General features: G+C 46.9%; 7 protein-coding genes across 7 annotated transcripts; 5 read left to right on the top strand and 2 right to left on the bottom strand.

The window, feature by feature from the left end:
• Nucleotides 1–501: 501 nt before the first annotated feature.
• LAESUDRAFT_762648 (uncharacterized protein) lies at nt 502–2,475 on the bottom strand (the record flags this gene model as incomplete). Its single annotated transcript, XM_040913135.1, has 2 exons — nt 502–1,342; nt 2,099–2,475. The coding sequence occupies 2 exons, from the start codon at nt 2,473–2,475 to the stop codon at nt 502–504; spliced, it is 1,218 nt and encodes a 405-aa protein (XP_040760505.1).
• A 385-nt stretch (nt 2,476–2,860) lies between these two features.
• Nucleotides 2,861–3,472, bottom strand: LAESUDRAFT_762647 (uncharacterized protein; the record flags this gene model as incomplete). Its single annotated transcript, XM_040913134.1, has 2 exons — nt 2,861–3,229; nt 3,284–3,472. The coding sequence occupies 2 exons, from the start codon at nt 3,470–3,472 to the stop codon at nt 2,861–2,863; spliced, it is 558 nt and encodes a 185-aa protein (XP_040760504.1).
• Nucleotides 3,473–7,395: 3,923 nt separating this feature from the next.
• Nucleotides 7,396–8,372, top strand: LAESUDRAFT_716745 (uncharacterized protein; the record flags this gene model as incomplete). The annotated part of the gene is made up of 5 exons (XM_040907274.1): nt 7,396–7,569; nt 7,621–7,782; nt 7,841–7,996; nt 8,053–8,235; nt 8,286–8,372. The coding sequence occupies 5 exons, from the start codon at nt 7,396–7,398 to the stop codon at nt 8,370–8,372; spliced, it is 762 nt and encodes a 253-aa protein (XP_040760503.1).
• Nucleotides 8,373–8,585: 213 nt separating this feature from the next.
• LAESUDRAFT_716744 (uncharacterized protein) lies at nt 8,586–9,083 on the top strand (the record flags this gene model as incomplete). Its single annotated transcript, XM_040907273.1, has 1 exon — nt 8,586–9,083. The coding sequence occupies one exon, from the start codon at nt 8,586–8,588 to the stop codon at nt 9,081–9,083; it is 498 nt and encodes a 165-aa protein (XP_040760502.1).
• Nucleotides 9,084–12,718: 3,635 nt separating this feature from the next.
• On the top strand, nt 12,719–13,334 carry LAESUDRAFT_762646 (uncharacterized protein; the record flags this gene model as incomplete). The annotated part of the gene is made up of 3 exons (XM_040913133.1): nt 12,719–12,820; nt 12,866–12,895; nt 12,951–13,334. The coding sequence occupies 3 exons, from the start codon at nt 12,719–12,721 to the stop codon at nt 13,332–13,334; spliced, it is 516 nt and encodes a 171-aa protein (XP_040760501.1).
• A 958-nt stretch (nt 13,335–14,292) lies between these two features.
• On the top strand, nt 14,293–15,909 carry LAESUDRAFT_762645 (uncharacterized protein; the record flags this gene model as incomplete). The annotated part of the gene is made up of 5 exons (XM_040913132.1): nt 14,293–14,406; nt 14,470–14,595; nt 14,649–14,810; nt 14,873–15,451; nt 15,679–15,909. The coding sequence occupies 5 exons, from the start codon at nt 14,293–14,295 to the stop codon at nt 15,907–15,909; spliced, it is 1,212 nt and encodes a 403-aa protein (XP_040760500.1).
• Nucleotides 15,910–15,943: 34 nt separating this feature from the next.
• LAESUDRAFT_762644 (uncharacterized protein) lies at nt 15,944–16,473 on the top strand (the record flags this gene model as incomplete). The annotated part of the gene is made up of 2 exons (XM_040913131.1): nt 15,944–16,064; nt 16,112–16,473. 2 exons carry the CDS (start codon nt 15,944–15,946, stop codon nt 16,471–16,473), a joined length of 483 nt encoding a protein of 160 aa, XP_040760499.1.
• Between the last annotated feature and the right edge of the window lie 727 nt (nt 16,474–17,200).

Genomic DNA, 17,200 nt, shown 5'->3' with positions numbered 1-17,200 from the left:
GATCCTGTCCTTGAGCTTGCCGTTCTCGGTTTGGAGTAGTGCCTCCTTTAACCGGTGCTCACTCTTGTTATTCTGGATCTGCGATTCAAAGGCTTTCTTGTGCTCGTACATATTGTTTCTGAGCACATTGTAGACCTTGGCGATTTCAGTGGTGACCGTGAGCTTCATTGTGACGATTACCCATTCGCATATGTGCTCCGGGACTTCTCCTGGAGCGGACTGTCTGAGAGCATCTTCTAGGTGCTCGAATTGGTGTCCCTCAAACTCCCAGATGGGTGGGACATAAGCTGGTACAAGTGATGGTGTCGGGGATGCTGGTCCTCCGACTTGTGATGCAGAATCCTGCGGTCCTAGTGCAGGTTCGGGTGAATTGCGCTGCGAGGCGCGTGGGGTACTTCCGTCGTGTGCTGACTCGACGTTTGTATGAAGAATGTCATCCATTCGTTGCCTGAACGTGGATGCGTGCGCACGATCGGCTGACTCCATTGTGATATAGGTAAACTAATACAAAAAGTGCAAATATCTCGCTTTCGAGATGAAGACCAGAGCCTTGGCGATTTCCTGCAGCCTTTCTTCCTTTCCTATCTGCTTGAAACTGATTCCTCCTATCTCCAGACAGACTTTGTTGATAACCTGCTTCTCGACGAACGTATATGTGCGCGTCCCTGTGTGTAGGTCGGCGCAGACTTTATCGAGCTCTGTGGCGAGGCTAAAGATGGGTCCTTGGTGCTCGTCCTTGAGACGATATGAGAATGCTCCTAATATGGGTTGGAGCCTGAAGCGGGTAGCGTCCACCTGCTTCATAAGGGTCTCGATGTGGATCGTCGGCCTGACTCTGGAAGGGAGTGGGCGGATGGGACGTGCGATGGTGTTTGTCTTTATGAAGTTGGGTAGGGGACGAGTTGGAATGGGAGCAATGACAGGGGGAGGAACTGCGTTGGAGGTGATAAGCTCTGGGGGTGGTGCCGGCTTGCGACCACCAGTGGTAAGACGTCCCTTTCTGGGCTTGTAGCGTTCGAGCGGTGGGGTGTGATCGCGTGGCTTGCAGATGATTCCGCGCTTTATGATGTGTGTGGTATCTACAACCCTAGCTGCTGCTCGCTGCCTGTCTGTGGACGATGCACCTAGCGACGCAAGTGTGAGGAGCCTTCCACGCTCCTTGTTGGTTTCCTGACGCTTGTAGTGGGCGTCGAGGTCGATCCTAGGGGTGGCCTTGCGCTTTGAGGCTTTGGGCAGCTCAGAGTCTTGCTGAGGCTCACGCCGGGTAGAGATCGGATTGGAATGTGTGTCAAAAAAGCCGCACGCTACGGCTGAAACTGCTTGCGCTGAAAATACGCGGCCACTTGTGTTAGACACTAAGCAGGGGCGCAGAAAATGTCAGATTGTTTCTAATGTCACGGTAACACCGGACAAGAGATCAAAAAGACTAAAAAGGGACAGTCACGTGGAACGTGCCACCCTGATCCCCCTGATCCCAAAGGTATCCCCCTGAACCCTATGTGGCGCAAGAGCCTGTTGACTTACTGGTCAATGTTGGCTGACGCAGGAAAGGGTGAGAGATATATGATGGAGCTGGTGAGCTCAGTGGGTGCTACAGGTAGTAGACGAGGAGAAACAATCTGAGGTTTCGTCCCCTACATGGCTGGTCTTATATACACGTACAGCGGGCTATCTTACCTAAGCTACCTATCTACGGGTATAAGCAAATGGCCGTACATGAAACAATAGGATGTCCGGAAGTAGAACAATAAGTGGGAAGATTGATGGTTGCTGCAGTAATGCGTGTGCACATCACATCGTGCCTATCTTGGTTTCCCTTTTGTTCTCCGGTGTGAACATCGTACCTATCTAGGCTTCTGGCTAAACTAATAGGAAGCGGAAGGCCGATGTATAACAATAGTCCTTGTTCCCTTTGTTCCCAAATGGGTGCCTCTATTGTATCCTGGAATAGACAGGTCCGACCGTATCATCCACGGGTCTGGACCATAACATGTGATGTGGACTATCACCTGATCTCTACGCGTCACGTCTGTGGCTGAGTGGCGTGAGATATTGGTGAAGCACGTGATCTGTGGTGTGAGAAAAGTCATGTGCGGACTTTGTGGCGAAAATCTGTGACAATTTGAGCCTTGAGAGGATCTCGGCCAAATCTTCTTCTTCTGACTCGGATGCTTCTTCTGAGTGGATGCTGCAGTCGCTGATGTGTGCAGCTGTCTCCCTACTCTTCCCCTTAGTCTTAGAGGAAGAGCTCTTTTTCTTGGGCTTCTTTGGGACATCAGAATCGATTTCCATTTCACTATCGGATGAAGCGGAATCCGATGCTACTTGTCGCATCTTGGACGACCTTGACTTCTTCTTGTCGTCGTTCTTTTTCATGGCTGCCCCTTTCTCCTTCTCGATCACTCTCTTGACATGGTCCAATTTGAAACAATCGGTGCAGTATTTGCCAAAGCATTTTGGCGATTTGAAGAACATTGGTTTGTTCTTCTTGCTGTTGACACAAACCAACTTGTTATCCTGCACACTTCACGCTTTGCCTGATTTACTCTTTCCCTTCTTCCCCATTGTGTTAACCTCCATTGCATTCAGATCCTTGGTTTTGACCTTGGCATGGTGGCCTTCTCGTTGTAGTGACATAAATATCCAGAGTGCAAATGTAAGGAACTTGGTCCATTTCTTGGGTCATTTGTCCTTAGTCATCTGCCAGCATGAGCAGCCACGTTTTCTCTGGGATATGCTTCTTGATTTTTTCTATCAAGTCCTGATCTGACAAGCTGGTACCTGTTGCCTTGGGACAAAAATCTTCTGTGAACTTTCAGAAGTCTCGATGTTCCTTCTTGACAAAAATTTCTAAATCCGTTCACTTCTTTTTGTCTTTATCTATTGATTCGTAGGCCGTGCAGAGCTCAGTGATGAACTCCACCCAAGTTCCTGGTGCCTTGTTATTTTCATTTATTTCAGTGATCCAATGTTGCATGGATTTGTGTGCTCCTCCCTTCAGGAGCAAGAGGGTGGACATAATTTTGGACTCGTCTTTAGTATGTCTGGTATATTTCAACCAGAGCATGACTTGTTCCAGCCAATCATCGAGATTGACTCCATCCTTGTTGCTGCCATATTTCTCTGGCTGGTCAATCTTTACGCCCTTACCCTTGCGACCAAATGACGGCTCTTCATTGTCATCATCCGTGTCTGCGACATTGTCACCACCCTGCCTGGCCTTCCTTCCCTGTGATGCTGCCCATGTACATAATCGTTCATGTCATTTTTTGAGTGCATCAACCGTCATGCGAATTTCCACATCATGTTCGTCCAAGGTGGTTACCTGGGCTTCGATATTTTGGCGGTAGTCCTCAACAAGCTCTTTCATTTCTGCTGTAAGAGCTGCAACCATTTTCTCCAAGTCAGTTACTTGGGTGATAAGTTGCTGTCGATGATTGTCGAGGAATACCGTGTGATTGTGGAATTTCATGGTATTTTGTTGAGCAATACTCACTTGCTGCTGGATGAGATGCTCATAACGTGCTACCATTTGTTGACACATTTGTTCTACCATGTTGGTGACTAAGTTGACTACCCAATTCTTAACGTTTTTGGGTATATTCGCATCGGGGGGTGCCGTGTCTGCGAGAGCTTGAGGAATAATTCAGTTTGGAGATTGTAATATAATATTGAGACATGCAGGAAGCTCCGGAGATGGAGCATGAGAGAAACTGGGATCATGTGCAGTGGGGATCGTCATCTTTTCCTAAAATTCTTCCTCTATCTTCCGTAGATGTTCTTCAAATTCAACAAGGTGACGATTTGCGATCGTGGCTGCTTGAATGATTTGCCGGTTTGCCCGACTGTGATGAAGCAACCAAATATCATTGAATATAACCTTGACAAAAGGTTGCCACAGGAACCTAGTTTTGTCCCTGACTGCTGACCACTGATGATTATGATGAATTTTGCAAAGACGCTCGACTTCTTCGAGCCAATCGACGAAGCTATTATAAGCTTCTACAAGACTCAGGTCCAGTTCTTCAGTTCCAGTTGGGATATAGCAGATATGAACCACAATATTTCTCCAGTCATATTCAGGATAGATTTGGAGAGCAGATAGGTGGTACACGTCGTGATAGTCGATGTGAAACGTGTCCTCGTATGTAGCGAACACTTCGCCTGCCCTCTCCTGAAGACCACGGGGTATGGAATATTAAAGAAAATTGAATGTGTGATTGATCGGACTGAGATGCTCGAAGTTTTCAAGATTGTTTGAATCACCAGATGAAGACATATACAAAATATTCGTGACTACAGCAAAGGTCACCCTGTGACCTGTATTCCTAGACGATATTTCGTGATAATATCTTGTATGATATTGTGAGCTGCTCCTCCCTGATGCTTCCTTTCTTGAATGTAGTTGCAAAAATTGTGCACTACGTGTTGGTGTACGAATGGAAGCTTGAATTCTGCGATGTCATTGCGGAGGTCCTTGAGCTTGGCTATAAGATGCTCGATGACAAGGATGTCATGGTCATCAAGCTGATGATAATATCGCTTGATAAGGAATAGGTGAATTTGTCAAAGGGTGCCTTCAACACGCTGAGTGGATACGATGGAGATAGCGAGAGAATAGATATAGTGAGACTCTGTGGGAGTCTCAGCATAGGTAGCTTGAAGCTGGTTCACTGACAGCGGTGCCCAGTCATGAGGTGGGATGCCTGGATAGTGCTGGGGACCTAGCAAAAATGACGATGCTGTGGGGGTCACAGCGTGCGAACCGAAGGAGATGATATAGTAGAAACAGAGGTGCTGTTGCGAGGTCATCGACCTCCCATCGAGATGTGACCTGGTCTTGGCTGAACTCTTGGAAGTTGCAGCTCGTAGGACTCTTCTGGAGTTCTCACTCGAGGGCATCAGATAATGCCAAGGTCACTGCACGTAGTATTGACGTGGCTTATGTGGGTAGAGTTGGCATCTGCCAGAGTGGCAGGTGAAGATATAACACCACTAATGTGCAGGTGGACATGCAAAGATGCAACACTGCATTGGGTGCACTGGGCCAGCGCTCGAGGCAGGTAAGGTCAGACTTATTCTTCTATCACAAACTTAGGATGCAGAGCACCGACTAAGCCTATGACCTTATGATCAAACACTTACTACTAGTTTGTCGAAGTGTGGATGGGCACAAAGATCATCAAGGTAAAGCAGTGCCTTGCAAGTGGGCACTGGTAACACTGTGTGTATAGGCATAGCAGAGATGAGAATAAGTTTGGAGGACTTATGCATCTCAGACCTCTAGTTTATATATATGAGCGGAGGGATCCCTGGTTCTCTAGTACCTCAGAACTGCTAGCTAATAGATGCTGTCTGATTGGCTATCACTGCTTGTCAGACTACGTGTGTCATATGCTGGATATCTGAACTACTTAGTAAGACCATGGGAATGATATTGCCTGTAATGGCTACATTGCCGGTGGCGTGGCATCTATCTATTCTAGTGTGTGAACTACTATCTCCTTATAGACCTATCTCCAGTGGCGTGTGTATGCCTTGTAGGATTCCTCCAAAGTCTGACCATTGCTTCTAGGGTAGATGATATTACTGTATAAGTTAAGCTTACCTAATACCTGTGCCACTTGTCACATGTATGAATATCATGTGATATGTCATGTGACTAGATCTTGACCTCCGGGGCGCCTAGGACTGTCAGTACTTCGCGTACCAGTTTGTTCCTTTCTGGACAGCCTAGCGCTGATGTCATGTGATGTCTTGGTCACGTGCAAAGTGAAAGCATGAAAATCTGTGATAAAAGCCCTTAAATAGAATGTGTCACAAAATGTGCTGATCATATATAATCTTACACAATGGATCGTATCTCGATCATAGTTCCCAAGGGAACCATTGAGTCCTCCAATAGATTGTATCAGCATGTGACTTATCGAGATCAACCAGAGATCAATTGACTAGTCACCTATATTGCAACCTATAATAGTCATTGAGATAGATCTCATAGTGTCTATAAGACTAAACCATCAAACCTAAAGCTAGTCTCATCAGAGACCTGTTAAAGGATCAGGTTATGGCAGTCTACGCTATCAATATCCTGAAGATACGATGGAACGGCTCCTCAATAGACTTAGCATATGCGACAACCTGGTCCCTGAATAGGATCCTCAATAAGGTTGTGTTATTAAGTCTGGGCCATTCCAGAGCTATATCAAGATAGAACATCTGAATCATTCACATGCATCACTCGACGTACACATCACATACACCTATGATGTCAGGAGTCCAGAATGTCTAAAGCACACATCACGTGCAGCTCAGATCCATGGATCAGGCCTTTAGCCTGACTCGAGTCATAATGACTCCTCCGCAGTCTTAGATCTGGACCAACTTGATAAGATAGAAGCTGGGCTAAGAATGTGCAGCATTCCTTCTATTAGTCTTGGCCAATATCAAGTTGATAACTGGAGCACTGTCAGGTGTTTCACCAACAGATGGGGATAAGTATTGACAGATCAGAATCCCAGATGGAGATATCTTGGAATTCCTCAGTCAAGGGTACTCACACCACAAGGCATGGTCCAATAGATACACGTAGTTATATTTAGATCATAAGTGCAATAGGTCACCACAATAGAGCAGCACCATTAGAAGGTATTTGGTGCAGCACCTCGCTGTATGTGTGCTCAAAGGTAAGGTTCCCACATGGCTCAATCTGTAGGTCCATACCCAGTGTTAGGGGTCCTGGATCTAAATAATGCTATATTAGGGTTCCTAGTACACATATGTATTATAATAGTAAGTAGGATAGATGGTATATCGGGGTACTTCCCTGCTTGTATATATATTGCTACCAACTGAGAGTAGATCCCCAGTTCTATCATACTTCCCCACCTGGGGCTCACTCTTTCTCTGAGTCCTGGAGGGACTGGCTAGTGATCCAGGTCAATGACCATCTGACATGGGACTTCAGGCCACCCAACTAAGGGCCTGCTTGTAGTTAACTCGTGAGAGTCATTATCCTGCCACCACCCTCTCAGTCGACATATCATGTTTGACCTCCCTGAGTTGGTTCTGGATGTTAGAGGTAATTCATGTCTAGTCAGGATCACATTGATGCTGACACATTAGCTTGTGTTCAGAGGATATTCCTGAGTGATTCGTGACAATAATGCATTGGTACAATGTTCCATTTGACCTTGCACTATGGTACTTGTTCCTTCGACATGCATTCCATTACAAGGTAAGCATGATGAACATGTTGAATAATTCTGAATATGCTCACTTTCATGAAGATGCTGGATGAACTGCTTATGGGAAATCAAGCTGAGATACAAATAAGGCATGAAATGTTAGACCAGCCAATGTAAGAATACGAATAACAGATGGTACTTGATGCTGATGTCCAATCTGCATAGCTTCATGGAGATGGATCCTGGCAGCAGATGTGAAGTTTCTGACAGCATGCAGTCACACAGTGCAGCAGCCATATCACAGCAGTTGGGCAACTTGTGTGAAAATGCTCATCTACCTCGAGCAGGAGCATATGCTTTCCATCATGAGGTCAGCAATGATGTATGTGTGCTACATTAGCATATATGCATGATACTCATATTTTTACATTAGTTTGGACTGAAGATGGGCTATGAGTTTTCTGCGAACCTCCTAGGGCATGATGCAAGCCAGAATTCAACCTTGCACAAGCACTATTCAAGAGGTTCTGAATATGTTCCTGTTGTGGCAATTCGACTGGGTGAGTTGGAGATGTTGAACAGTGAGGTGGCTAAGGTATGTAATCAGAAATGAAAGTAAGGTGATGATAGGATATCTAAATCATATGTGGCAGGCAACTGAGAAGCAACACTGCTTTGTGACTGCTGCTGTTAAATGTCTGGTTGCATGCCAAATTCTCCACAACAGTGAAAAGCAAGAAGGCGAGCAGAAGACTTCTCTTGGAGGTACAAGATTGAAGTTGAATAGGGAAGAACGAGAAGAGATTATGGTACGCAACAGCACAAGGATGTATGCGTGCTCATTAACTGACAATTATATAATCAGCACGATGAGATGCTGGTGGAGCATGCGAAAGAGGTTGCTGATGCATGGGAAAAGATCTACAGTATACACGATGAAAGGGCTCACACATACAAGACTCGTATGACATGCGACAAGCGACGTGTGAAGTGCATTGTGGCAGACATTCCTCTATGTCCTGGCATTACTATTGAGCAGCAAATAGAGGTGTGTACACATCATATTGAATAGTCAAATTAATTGACATAGCAAATCAGATGGCAAAGGCATTTCTTGCTACCCTGAAGGAGTATCAAGACATCAAAAAAATGAAGATGAGAAAGTTTGAGCATGAAAAGAACTGAACCGCTGTTGTCGATGCTTTGGTAAAGGAGTCCAAACAGGACACTGTGCAGGCCCGCAACAAAGCAATAGCCATCTTGTAGAAGCCCTCGCACATGCTTGTAAATGCAAGGACCTATGCTGCAGACAAGTCATGTATGTGTTCACAGCAATTACGTCATGTTGGCTGAAATTAAAGTGATGTTGAATCAGAAACAGAGAGCCATATTGCACTGATGACCCACAGTGCCAACTTGCATGCAGCACCATCTGCAGAGGATGAAGGGGACAATGTGGAGAAGGAGGTCAACTTCTTATCATCAGAAGAAGACAATACAGAAGATTCAGATTCACACAGAGAGACACAAGAGGATGGAAGCACGACAATTGTGTTAAGCAATGCTGATGATGATGATGACAGCAATGTGATCATACTGAAAGATATAGAGTCACTGAAGCTTTCATTGCACTTTGCTGCTGGCCATATGTCAGGGAAGGAACAGCAGGTGATGGTGGAACGTACTCAGGGAGGGCGTGATTCCTCACACACTGATGTGGATGAAGGATGGGTGTTTAAAGTGCCAAAGAATGTGAGGCTCACAGATCGTCCATTTGATGAGGCTGAACATCCAAGTAATGAAAAAGGAGAAGTTAACGTTGATCTTCTTTGTGCCAAGTTTGCACACTATATCGTTGATCCTGAGCTAGAACTGCGACAAATGCAAGAATACTGAAATGTAAGTTGTTCATACTTGAGATTCATCCAACCACTTTTACTGATCACAATATAGAAGTTGCAGAAATGTATCAAGTGTCAAGAGTGGATGCACACACCTGATTAAATGGAGAAATAGTGGAAGCTTTATTCAAATCTCTCACGTCATATGTGAGCATCTGTGCTATTAGTTGGGACCAGTTTGATCAATTTTACATGAATGAAACAGCCAGGAACTGCATATTGAATGGCTTGAGCTGAAGCTATGCATGGTGATGCCAGATAAACCACAAGTGTATCGCTATTCTTCAACTGCATGTAATAGAATGTAAGCTCAGCCTAGATTTCTGAAGATAAAAGTACAACCTTAATCAATGATTGAATGACAAAGCGAGCAGCGTTAAGGTCATCCAGAATCACTGTTTGCAAGAAATTTGTCCTGATCACCTGCGCTTCTGTGCATTGAAGAATCAGCATAACTGTGCTTGAGAGAAAAGAAAAAATGCTCATCAGGAATATAGTGCAAAGTGCAAGTGAATGGCAGCAGGAAGTGGTAAGCAGACCTCATTCCGTGATTGCACATTCTTATACCCTGCAATAGACGATATTGATGAAGAGGAGGAATCTCATCTGGCTACAAATGTGCTGCAGTCATCGTCAACAAAGCAACGACAAGTACAAAATAACAATAACGATTACATATCTGCTAGCTCAGATGTGCTTGGCATGTATGATGCAATCTTGGGCCTTGACAATGCAGGAGCATTCGTTGAGCAAGTTAAACATGTAAGTTGTAAAATGTCCTCAGTTGCGTAATGCCACTTATCATGTTGTGCAAAGTGGTTTGAATGCACTGGTTGATGATGCCTCTTTCCTTCAAGGCATGCAAATTATTATGAAGCTAATGGATGCATTGATGAATGAGGGTGAAATTCGTGGCAAGGAATAGAGGTCATTTGGGCCAGAGCAATATCGTCAGTATGATTCGTGAAAAAATGTTATTACAAACTGTATGCAGCCATCATGAAGATATCAAATTTGATGCATTATAACGTGTGCCATGCTCTGTTAGACACTTGAGAAGACACACACGTTGATATGCTTGTATGCCACCTCCCTATGGTCCGTGGTCAGGCAGTACCATTGGCTTCGTTGCGGAGTGAGGTGAGTATCAGCCACTCTGCTCTGTCTCTGATGGGCATGATGGTACAGGGAGATGACTCTCTCTTGAAGGGTGCGAGGCCTGCAGGTTTCTTGCGACTGGCTCAGGGGACATATTGATGGTGTGTGGTTCATGGTGATGCAGTAACGGAAGTACCGTTAAATGGATGCGACTGATAGGTGCATTACAGAAGGTTCTGTTCAGTTGACTGACCTGATGGCTAGACTGACAACGTGTTTGCTCTGTCCATGTGTGTGGTACTGTTTTGGGGAATGGGTGTCCCATGTTAGGTCAGCTGAGTGCTTTGAATTGATCGCAGGTGGTGTATGGTGCTAACAAATTGTTCGCAGATGCTGTCTTTGGGCACTTAACTTGTGCTCATGGGAAGAGATGCCCTAACTCGGTAGTCTTCGTCCTATGCTTGAAACTTTTGTGGCATTCATCCACTTCGTATGTCCATGAGACTCGTTCTTTTCTGCAAAGCACTGCTGAAATTTCTCTTGCTTTCTATAGATGCCTTGTTAACTGACGAGACAGATTGAGATGACTGTACTGAGTTTAAGTGATTGCTTATATCCCTAGACTTATGGTACGGAGGCCTCACAATCATGTTCTTTGTAAATACAGAGTTCGTTGATGGTCAGCAGGTAGTAATGCTTAGTATAGCATTCTGATGAGATCAGGATTGAAATGTGTAGAGTAGAGTAGATAGACTGGGATGAGAACGAGAGAGTCCCCTCTCTCCTGATTGTCCCTTATCGCACATTGCAGCCAGGTTTATATACTACGACAGATTGTTCATTGCCGAACAGCCCATTACTATGGTAACTGTTTAAAATGTCTTCTGAATGCCAAGCGTAAGTTCAAAACACGTTTCAGGAACCCGAAACATGTCAGAAGGAAATGCTCCACTTCTGTGCCTAATTGCCTTCCCCATGCTTGCTGTTTTGTTCTGTCGGCCGCTGCATTCATTCGTCTCTTATCCTTCTACTTCATCTAGGCCCAAGGTCCTACCTGGTTATTGACTGAGCTCGTTGGCCTCAGACATGTCTTCTGGGCTTCCCATATGGTGATATGCTCAACCATGTCCTGGCCGTGAGCAGCGCTTCTAACCAAACCCCTACTGGTGGAAGGTGAACTGGGGCTCTGTCCGTCTGTGGTGCCTTTGGGCTATGGTCACAGGAAACTTCAGATGATAATGCAGTGACAGGCGGCCACGAGTCGTTCAGCTGTGTTGCTTGACATGGAGTCACATTGGTCAACGGTTCTGGATCGGTGAGTGTCGGACTTGACTGTATGGATGCCTCCAACCGGGAAACAGTCGAAAGCTGGAATGCGGGGGTGTGTGGGTGTAGAATGTGACTGGCAACTTCTGTACTCATGAACTGTGGTGGCTGAAGGTCTGGACTGTGGCACGAGGACCTGCTATATCTGGAAAGTGCTGGTCAAGCACCGATGATGAAGCCCTAATAGCCTCCGAACTGGGTGAAGCGCCGACGAGCAACCCCTAACTGCCTCTGAACTGGGTGAAGCATCGACGATGAAGCTCTAAGTGCTTCTGACTGGAACGAGCACCGACGATGAACTGCTGGGCACTAGCGAGGCTACGGGATCTGATGAGGATGGAATCCTGGGTTGAGACTCGTGACTGGTGGCATGCGAGCAAAATGTGATGGTGTGAGATACGAGAATGCAATAATGTGGCTTATCTGGCTGAAACCCGAGTTGAGCTAGAGGCCACTGCTGAGAGTGCTGCCTATCTCAGTGTCGAGAATTCCAGAGATGTAGAACATGATCGCAATAGACATAGACGTAGTCGGGCACGATGCTCTAGCGTAGACAAGATGAGAACTGAGCACTGCTGCATGGGGAACTCCGTCAAAAACTCTCTTGTTATTCCTATGTACAGTGTAGATTATATAGTGGATCGGAAATGAGCCAGCTAAGTCGCTGAAATGTGTTTCTGATCATACATTATGTTTTCGATCCATTGAAACCTGTCGCAAAGCTTGTCCCTGCCCCCTCTCCGTATCATACAGTTGGGGAACTAGAAGTCCGGCCCTGTCAGGGTCCATCAGTCCACTACCCTATCATTCATTTGGTTAGTGCACTTGTTCATTTCTAAGTTGCCTAACTGGTCACGTTCTTGTGCTGCATCTTGTAATCGGCTATGCTTCCTCGTGGCTCGCTCGTCCTTTCCATGCCTCATGTTCACCTTCTGACCCCTTCATGTGGTTCCATGTTCCCAGGCTGTCAGTAAAGTCTTCTTTGCCCACTCTGGACTGCTCCAGCTCAGTGTTTGTCTTTCCAGATCGTGGCGACTCACTATTCGATTGTGCGGCAGTCGGACGCAGTTTCTGGCATTTTCCAATCGCAGAATATCTTGGTGCATATCACCTCCCCTATTCTGAGATCTGGACTGTCCTCAGTCTGTCAGGCTTGTGTACTTTAGATAGCACAACCTCGCTGTCAGTTCCCAGTCTTTCGCCACTATGTCCCACACCGACGGTGTCTTCAGCCTTGCAGCTTGCACTCGCAGTGTCTACCCCATTGACAGTGCTTGCATTTTGCTACTGCAGCACCTCGATAATCTCGTGTTTGCATCGCCCACTCCTGATGCTCATGCATTGGTCTGACAGGGCTGGGCCACATCATTTTCTGCTTACGAGGTGAGTATTTCATGTTGCAATCTGCATTCTGATGGTTAACGCTGTAGCCTTCCAGTTACACATGACCTATGACTATCCAGACCATGCCGAGAGTTTGCTGCATGAGGTCAATTCAGTGTATGACTGGCTCATGCTGAATGCGAGCCCCGACTTTGATTGGATCCCAGCCATGGTTCCTTCCACCCTGAGATGTTATTTCGAGGCTGTCGGCACCGCTGACCCGATTCGTTCATCTGCTGTGATGACTGAGATCATGCGGGAGATCATCGAGGCTGCAGACCATGTCAATTTTGACAAGTTCCCTGAAGGTTGCGACCTTGCTTGTGATCGCTTTCTAATGGCGTTCACGGCAAATGACGTTTTCGTGGATCGGTGTGACCGTACATTCCTTGGGCAGACCATCCCGATTGGCTGCTGGTGGATAGACTATGATAGCTGACACGTTCCTTCTTCTTCCACTGTGTCTTGTGCTATGGTGGAGATTCTTCAGGACATGGTCAAGTGCGAACCTGAAGTTGCTGCAGTGACTCCGTGAGTTCAGTCGCATTTGGCGTCCGTTGTGAGTGTGGTGTCATCTGCGGTCACCACCAAGTCTTCCGAGTCAGATATGCTGTGCGAGTACTATGCTGCCATCCATGCCCTCCCAAAGCACATGCAAATCATGTTCTTGAGCTTTGGAAAGCCGTGGCTGCATACCAAGGTACGTTCATTCGCTTTTCACCGCCTGCACATCACTTATGTTTCTGCCACCAGTGCTCTAAGTGCTTGATGGATGGCGATTGCATGATTATGTCTTCCGAGCACAGTGGGCAGGCTTGCATTCACTGCTGAGTGTCGCATCTCAAGTGCTCATTTGTCCAATCTCCCTCCAGTATGCCTTCTTTTTCTTGATCGAAAATGCTGCCGTCCTGACTCCACTCCTTTTGCACTCGCAGGCGCCAAATCACTTGTTGATACTGAGTGAATTTTTGATGAGGTTCATGGACTGGATGTTCCCAGCACTTTGCTTGTCGAGATCTTTATGCAGGAGTGCACGCGACTGGTAGTGGAGGCGACTCGCATTAGCGAGCATCTCCAGTTCTTGAAATCCTTTCTGGCTGCGAATGAGAAAGCCACGTAGTCTAGACCCATCTCGATTTGTCCTTCGTGTACTCCGCTTGCTCGTGTACAATAGTCTGACTGCATTCGTTTCTGACGCTGTACTGTGAATCCATTGTTTTGGGTGGCTTCGATCGGAGTTGGCTCGTGGTACAGTCCCGCAACAGAAGTCCTGCCTGAGTCACTCGAACTGGCTTCTTGAGAAAGCTGACTGGCTCTACCACGTGGTAGAGGATGATACCATGAGGTTTTAATGACGCGTTCACGTGTCCGAGCTTGGTCAGTTCAATTTTTCTGCAATGGCACCTAACTCATCTCCCCCTCTACCTCGATCTCTCAGCTCCTTGATGGGCGATCCCGCTACCCCATCATCCTCTCAACGTCCTGCAACTCCAGTCACTTCTCCATGCAAGGTATGCTTGTCTTTTCAGACCCTTTGGCTTTTCGCAGTGCTAATTTCTCTCCTTGACACCTAGGCGACGGACGCAAAGAACGCCATCATGGGGGTCGTGTATTCTGCTTGGGAGGTGTTGCGTGAGGCAGAGCCTCTTGATCCAGCCATGGATTTTGAATTCCTTATACGCAAGTTCCTTTCTGCTCTGGTAAGTGAATGCTCCATCACACTCATTGCTGGCTAACTCACTCCCTCCGCTAGCATAATCTTCACGCTTTCTCGGACTCAGTGTCGCAAATGCACTATGCCCGGTTTTGCCAAAAGGCCCAAGCACATCTTGACTCCTTTGTCCAATCATCATGGCTGTCGTGGTGTGAGGAATTGATCTCACCTGAGTGGGCTGCTGCCTTCTCGGCAATCAAGGTACATGGGTCAGACTGTGGTCCCGTCTCTGCCATCTAATGCGACCCTTTGACTCTCTCTAGGAACTGAGCCCTCCTCCAGTGACTGAAGCTTCTATGCATACTGCTTCCGATACTGGCGAGGTCGTGGCCTCCGGCTCTCTGACCGCTTTCACCAGTGCTGATGACTCCCTTCCAGCTGCCTTTCTGGCACCTTCCTCCATGGTAGCTGCTTCTGTTGTGGCTGTGGCTGCTCAAGGTGTTCCCATTCCAAAGTTCGAGTTCCAGGCTCGTGTGACCAACCCAGTCACTATCGACCCTCCTTCTGACTCCGATACTGCAGCCATGGAGGTCGAAATTCTGCTTGCTACCATGGTCACCCAACCCCCTTCTGTGCCAGTCTCTGAGACCATCGAGCTCTCCAGCAATGATGAGGATGACAGCGACAGTGATGAGGTCGAGTTCATTGGTGGCACGATCCCCAACTTGTCTCCAGTGCATCCGAAGAAGGGCAAGGGTCACGGTCGCAAGTTCTTCAAAGCTTCCAGAATGACTACAACCTCAGAGGACCAGTATGTGCACATGCCTGTGTGCACCTTTCACAATCACTTCCTCCCCCCAGAGTATCTCCCAGCTTGGCAGAAGCTGTCTATCGCTTGCTTGGTAAGTGCTTGCCTTTCTCACCCTTTTCCATCACTAACTCCTTTTTCCAGTATCACTATTGCCTTCTTTCCAACAAGGTGTCTCGTACTTGCACGCTAAGCGAGTTCTGTCCTAAATGCAGCAAATGTCACCATGACCACAAGGCTTGCAAGTGGTGAATGCACAATACGGTTCCTGACATTGACGATGCCGACGGATGGCTTTCGCTAAAGATGCTGTACCATCAGAAGGACTGGCCCCTGCCCAAGATGCTGGATGCTTCCATGATTGCGAAGGCTTCCAGTCACCAGGGTGACTACGATGAGCAGATGCATGATGCGAACACTGCTGGCAGTGATTACACTGTGGAGCTCGAGCTTCCGCTGGACACATCAATTGATGAATATGAGACTGTGATTGCTCTGGCCCCACGCCTTCATAGGCCTCCCTCCTTTCTCGTTTTGTTCCTGGCTAACTGACCTCCCTCCAGGTCTGACCCATATCTTACCCAACATGCCCGAGCCCAATGTTGAGTCTGACGCTGAAGGTGCATCCGAGGTTGTGACCGTCAAGCAAAAGAAGGGCACTGCTGGGCCTTCTCGTCGTAAGCTGGTGATTCCTTCACTGCCACATGGTATGTTCCTTTCTGCATCATTACTTCCTTGCTAATGGTTTCTTTAGGTCATTTTAACAGGCCTTCCAAGCATCCTCGCTTCGATGACTCTGACCTGGATGACATCATGATGCAGCACTTCCATGCTGGCACCATCGTTGTCCCATCGACCAAGGTCCTCAAGCCGCACTCGTCGAAAGGCAAAGCTCGTGCAAAGGGCTCCTCCAAGAATGTGGCCGTGAAGTTAGAACTGACTTGTGCTTCGCCAGCCACCATCGAGCCTTCTGCAGCCAGTACGCAACTCGAGCAGATGATTGAGCTCTCGCAGCAGCCTCCTTGCAAAGAATTGCACCTTGAGGGCTCGCAAGTCATGATATCGTTGGTGCGCTGGGCTTGGGCTGGGGTGATGCAAAGCAGGCTGTCCACATAGTCTTTCATATCTCTGTTGTGATCTCTCCTCCTCCGCACATGTGGAGCAAATGTATTAGTTAGCCTGCTTGAATAAACCGTGTGTCGAAAAACCTTGCGCGAGTTTTCCTGAGTGAATCATTAAGCGAGATGTCGCAAAATATGAGTCTTGTCCAAGTTTTTGAGTCTCCTGAGTCCATAGCTGAGTCCTTGCCTATATACAATTGAATAATTAGTTCGAATCCCTATGCTTGTTTATTCCAACTCATTTGCATCGTACTGGTCTTGCTGTCCTTCGTCTTCATTTCCTGACTCCTCATCTTCTGGTCTTTCATCCAGTTCCTTTTCTCCTTGGTTGTCCGACTGGAGCATCTCCTTCAATCTGGTTTCCGATGTGTCCAACATTTCTTCTGCGATCGCGATCTTCTTTCTTGCTGCGAATGGTATCACCCTAAATGCTGCAATCGGCCGATCCAATACTGCTCCATCCAACTCGCAGAGCACGTATGCTCCTCCCCGATTGTGAAACATCACAATATAGAGCCCAATATAGTGCAGTCTCATTTTCCGATTGAGTGCTTTCTCGATCTGCATATGCCGAACCAAGACTAGGTCTCCGTGCTCAAAATCTGTCACGGTTTTACCTGACAAGTCATTATAGGAACAAATGCTATTAAGGAGCATATTATTTTTCACCATTTCTCGTCGCACAAGAAGTCACGTGACCTAATGAGATAAGATAACGAGGC

The sequence above is a fragment of the Laetiporus sulphureus genome (genome assembly GCF_001632365.1).
Source record: "Laetiporus sulphureus 93-53 unplaced genomic scaffold LAESUscaffold_46, whole genome shotgun sequence".
Taxonomy (NCBI): Eukaryota; Fungi; Basidiomycota; class Agaricomycetes; order Polyporales; family Laetiporaceae; genus Laetiporus; species Laetiporus sulphureus.
Note: the sequence above shows the minus strand (reverse complement) of the source record. Positions and strands in the feature narration are given on the sequence as shown.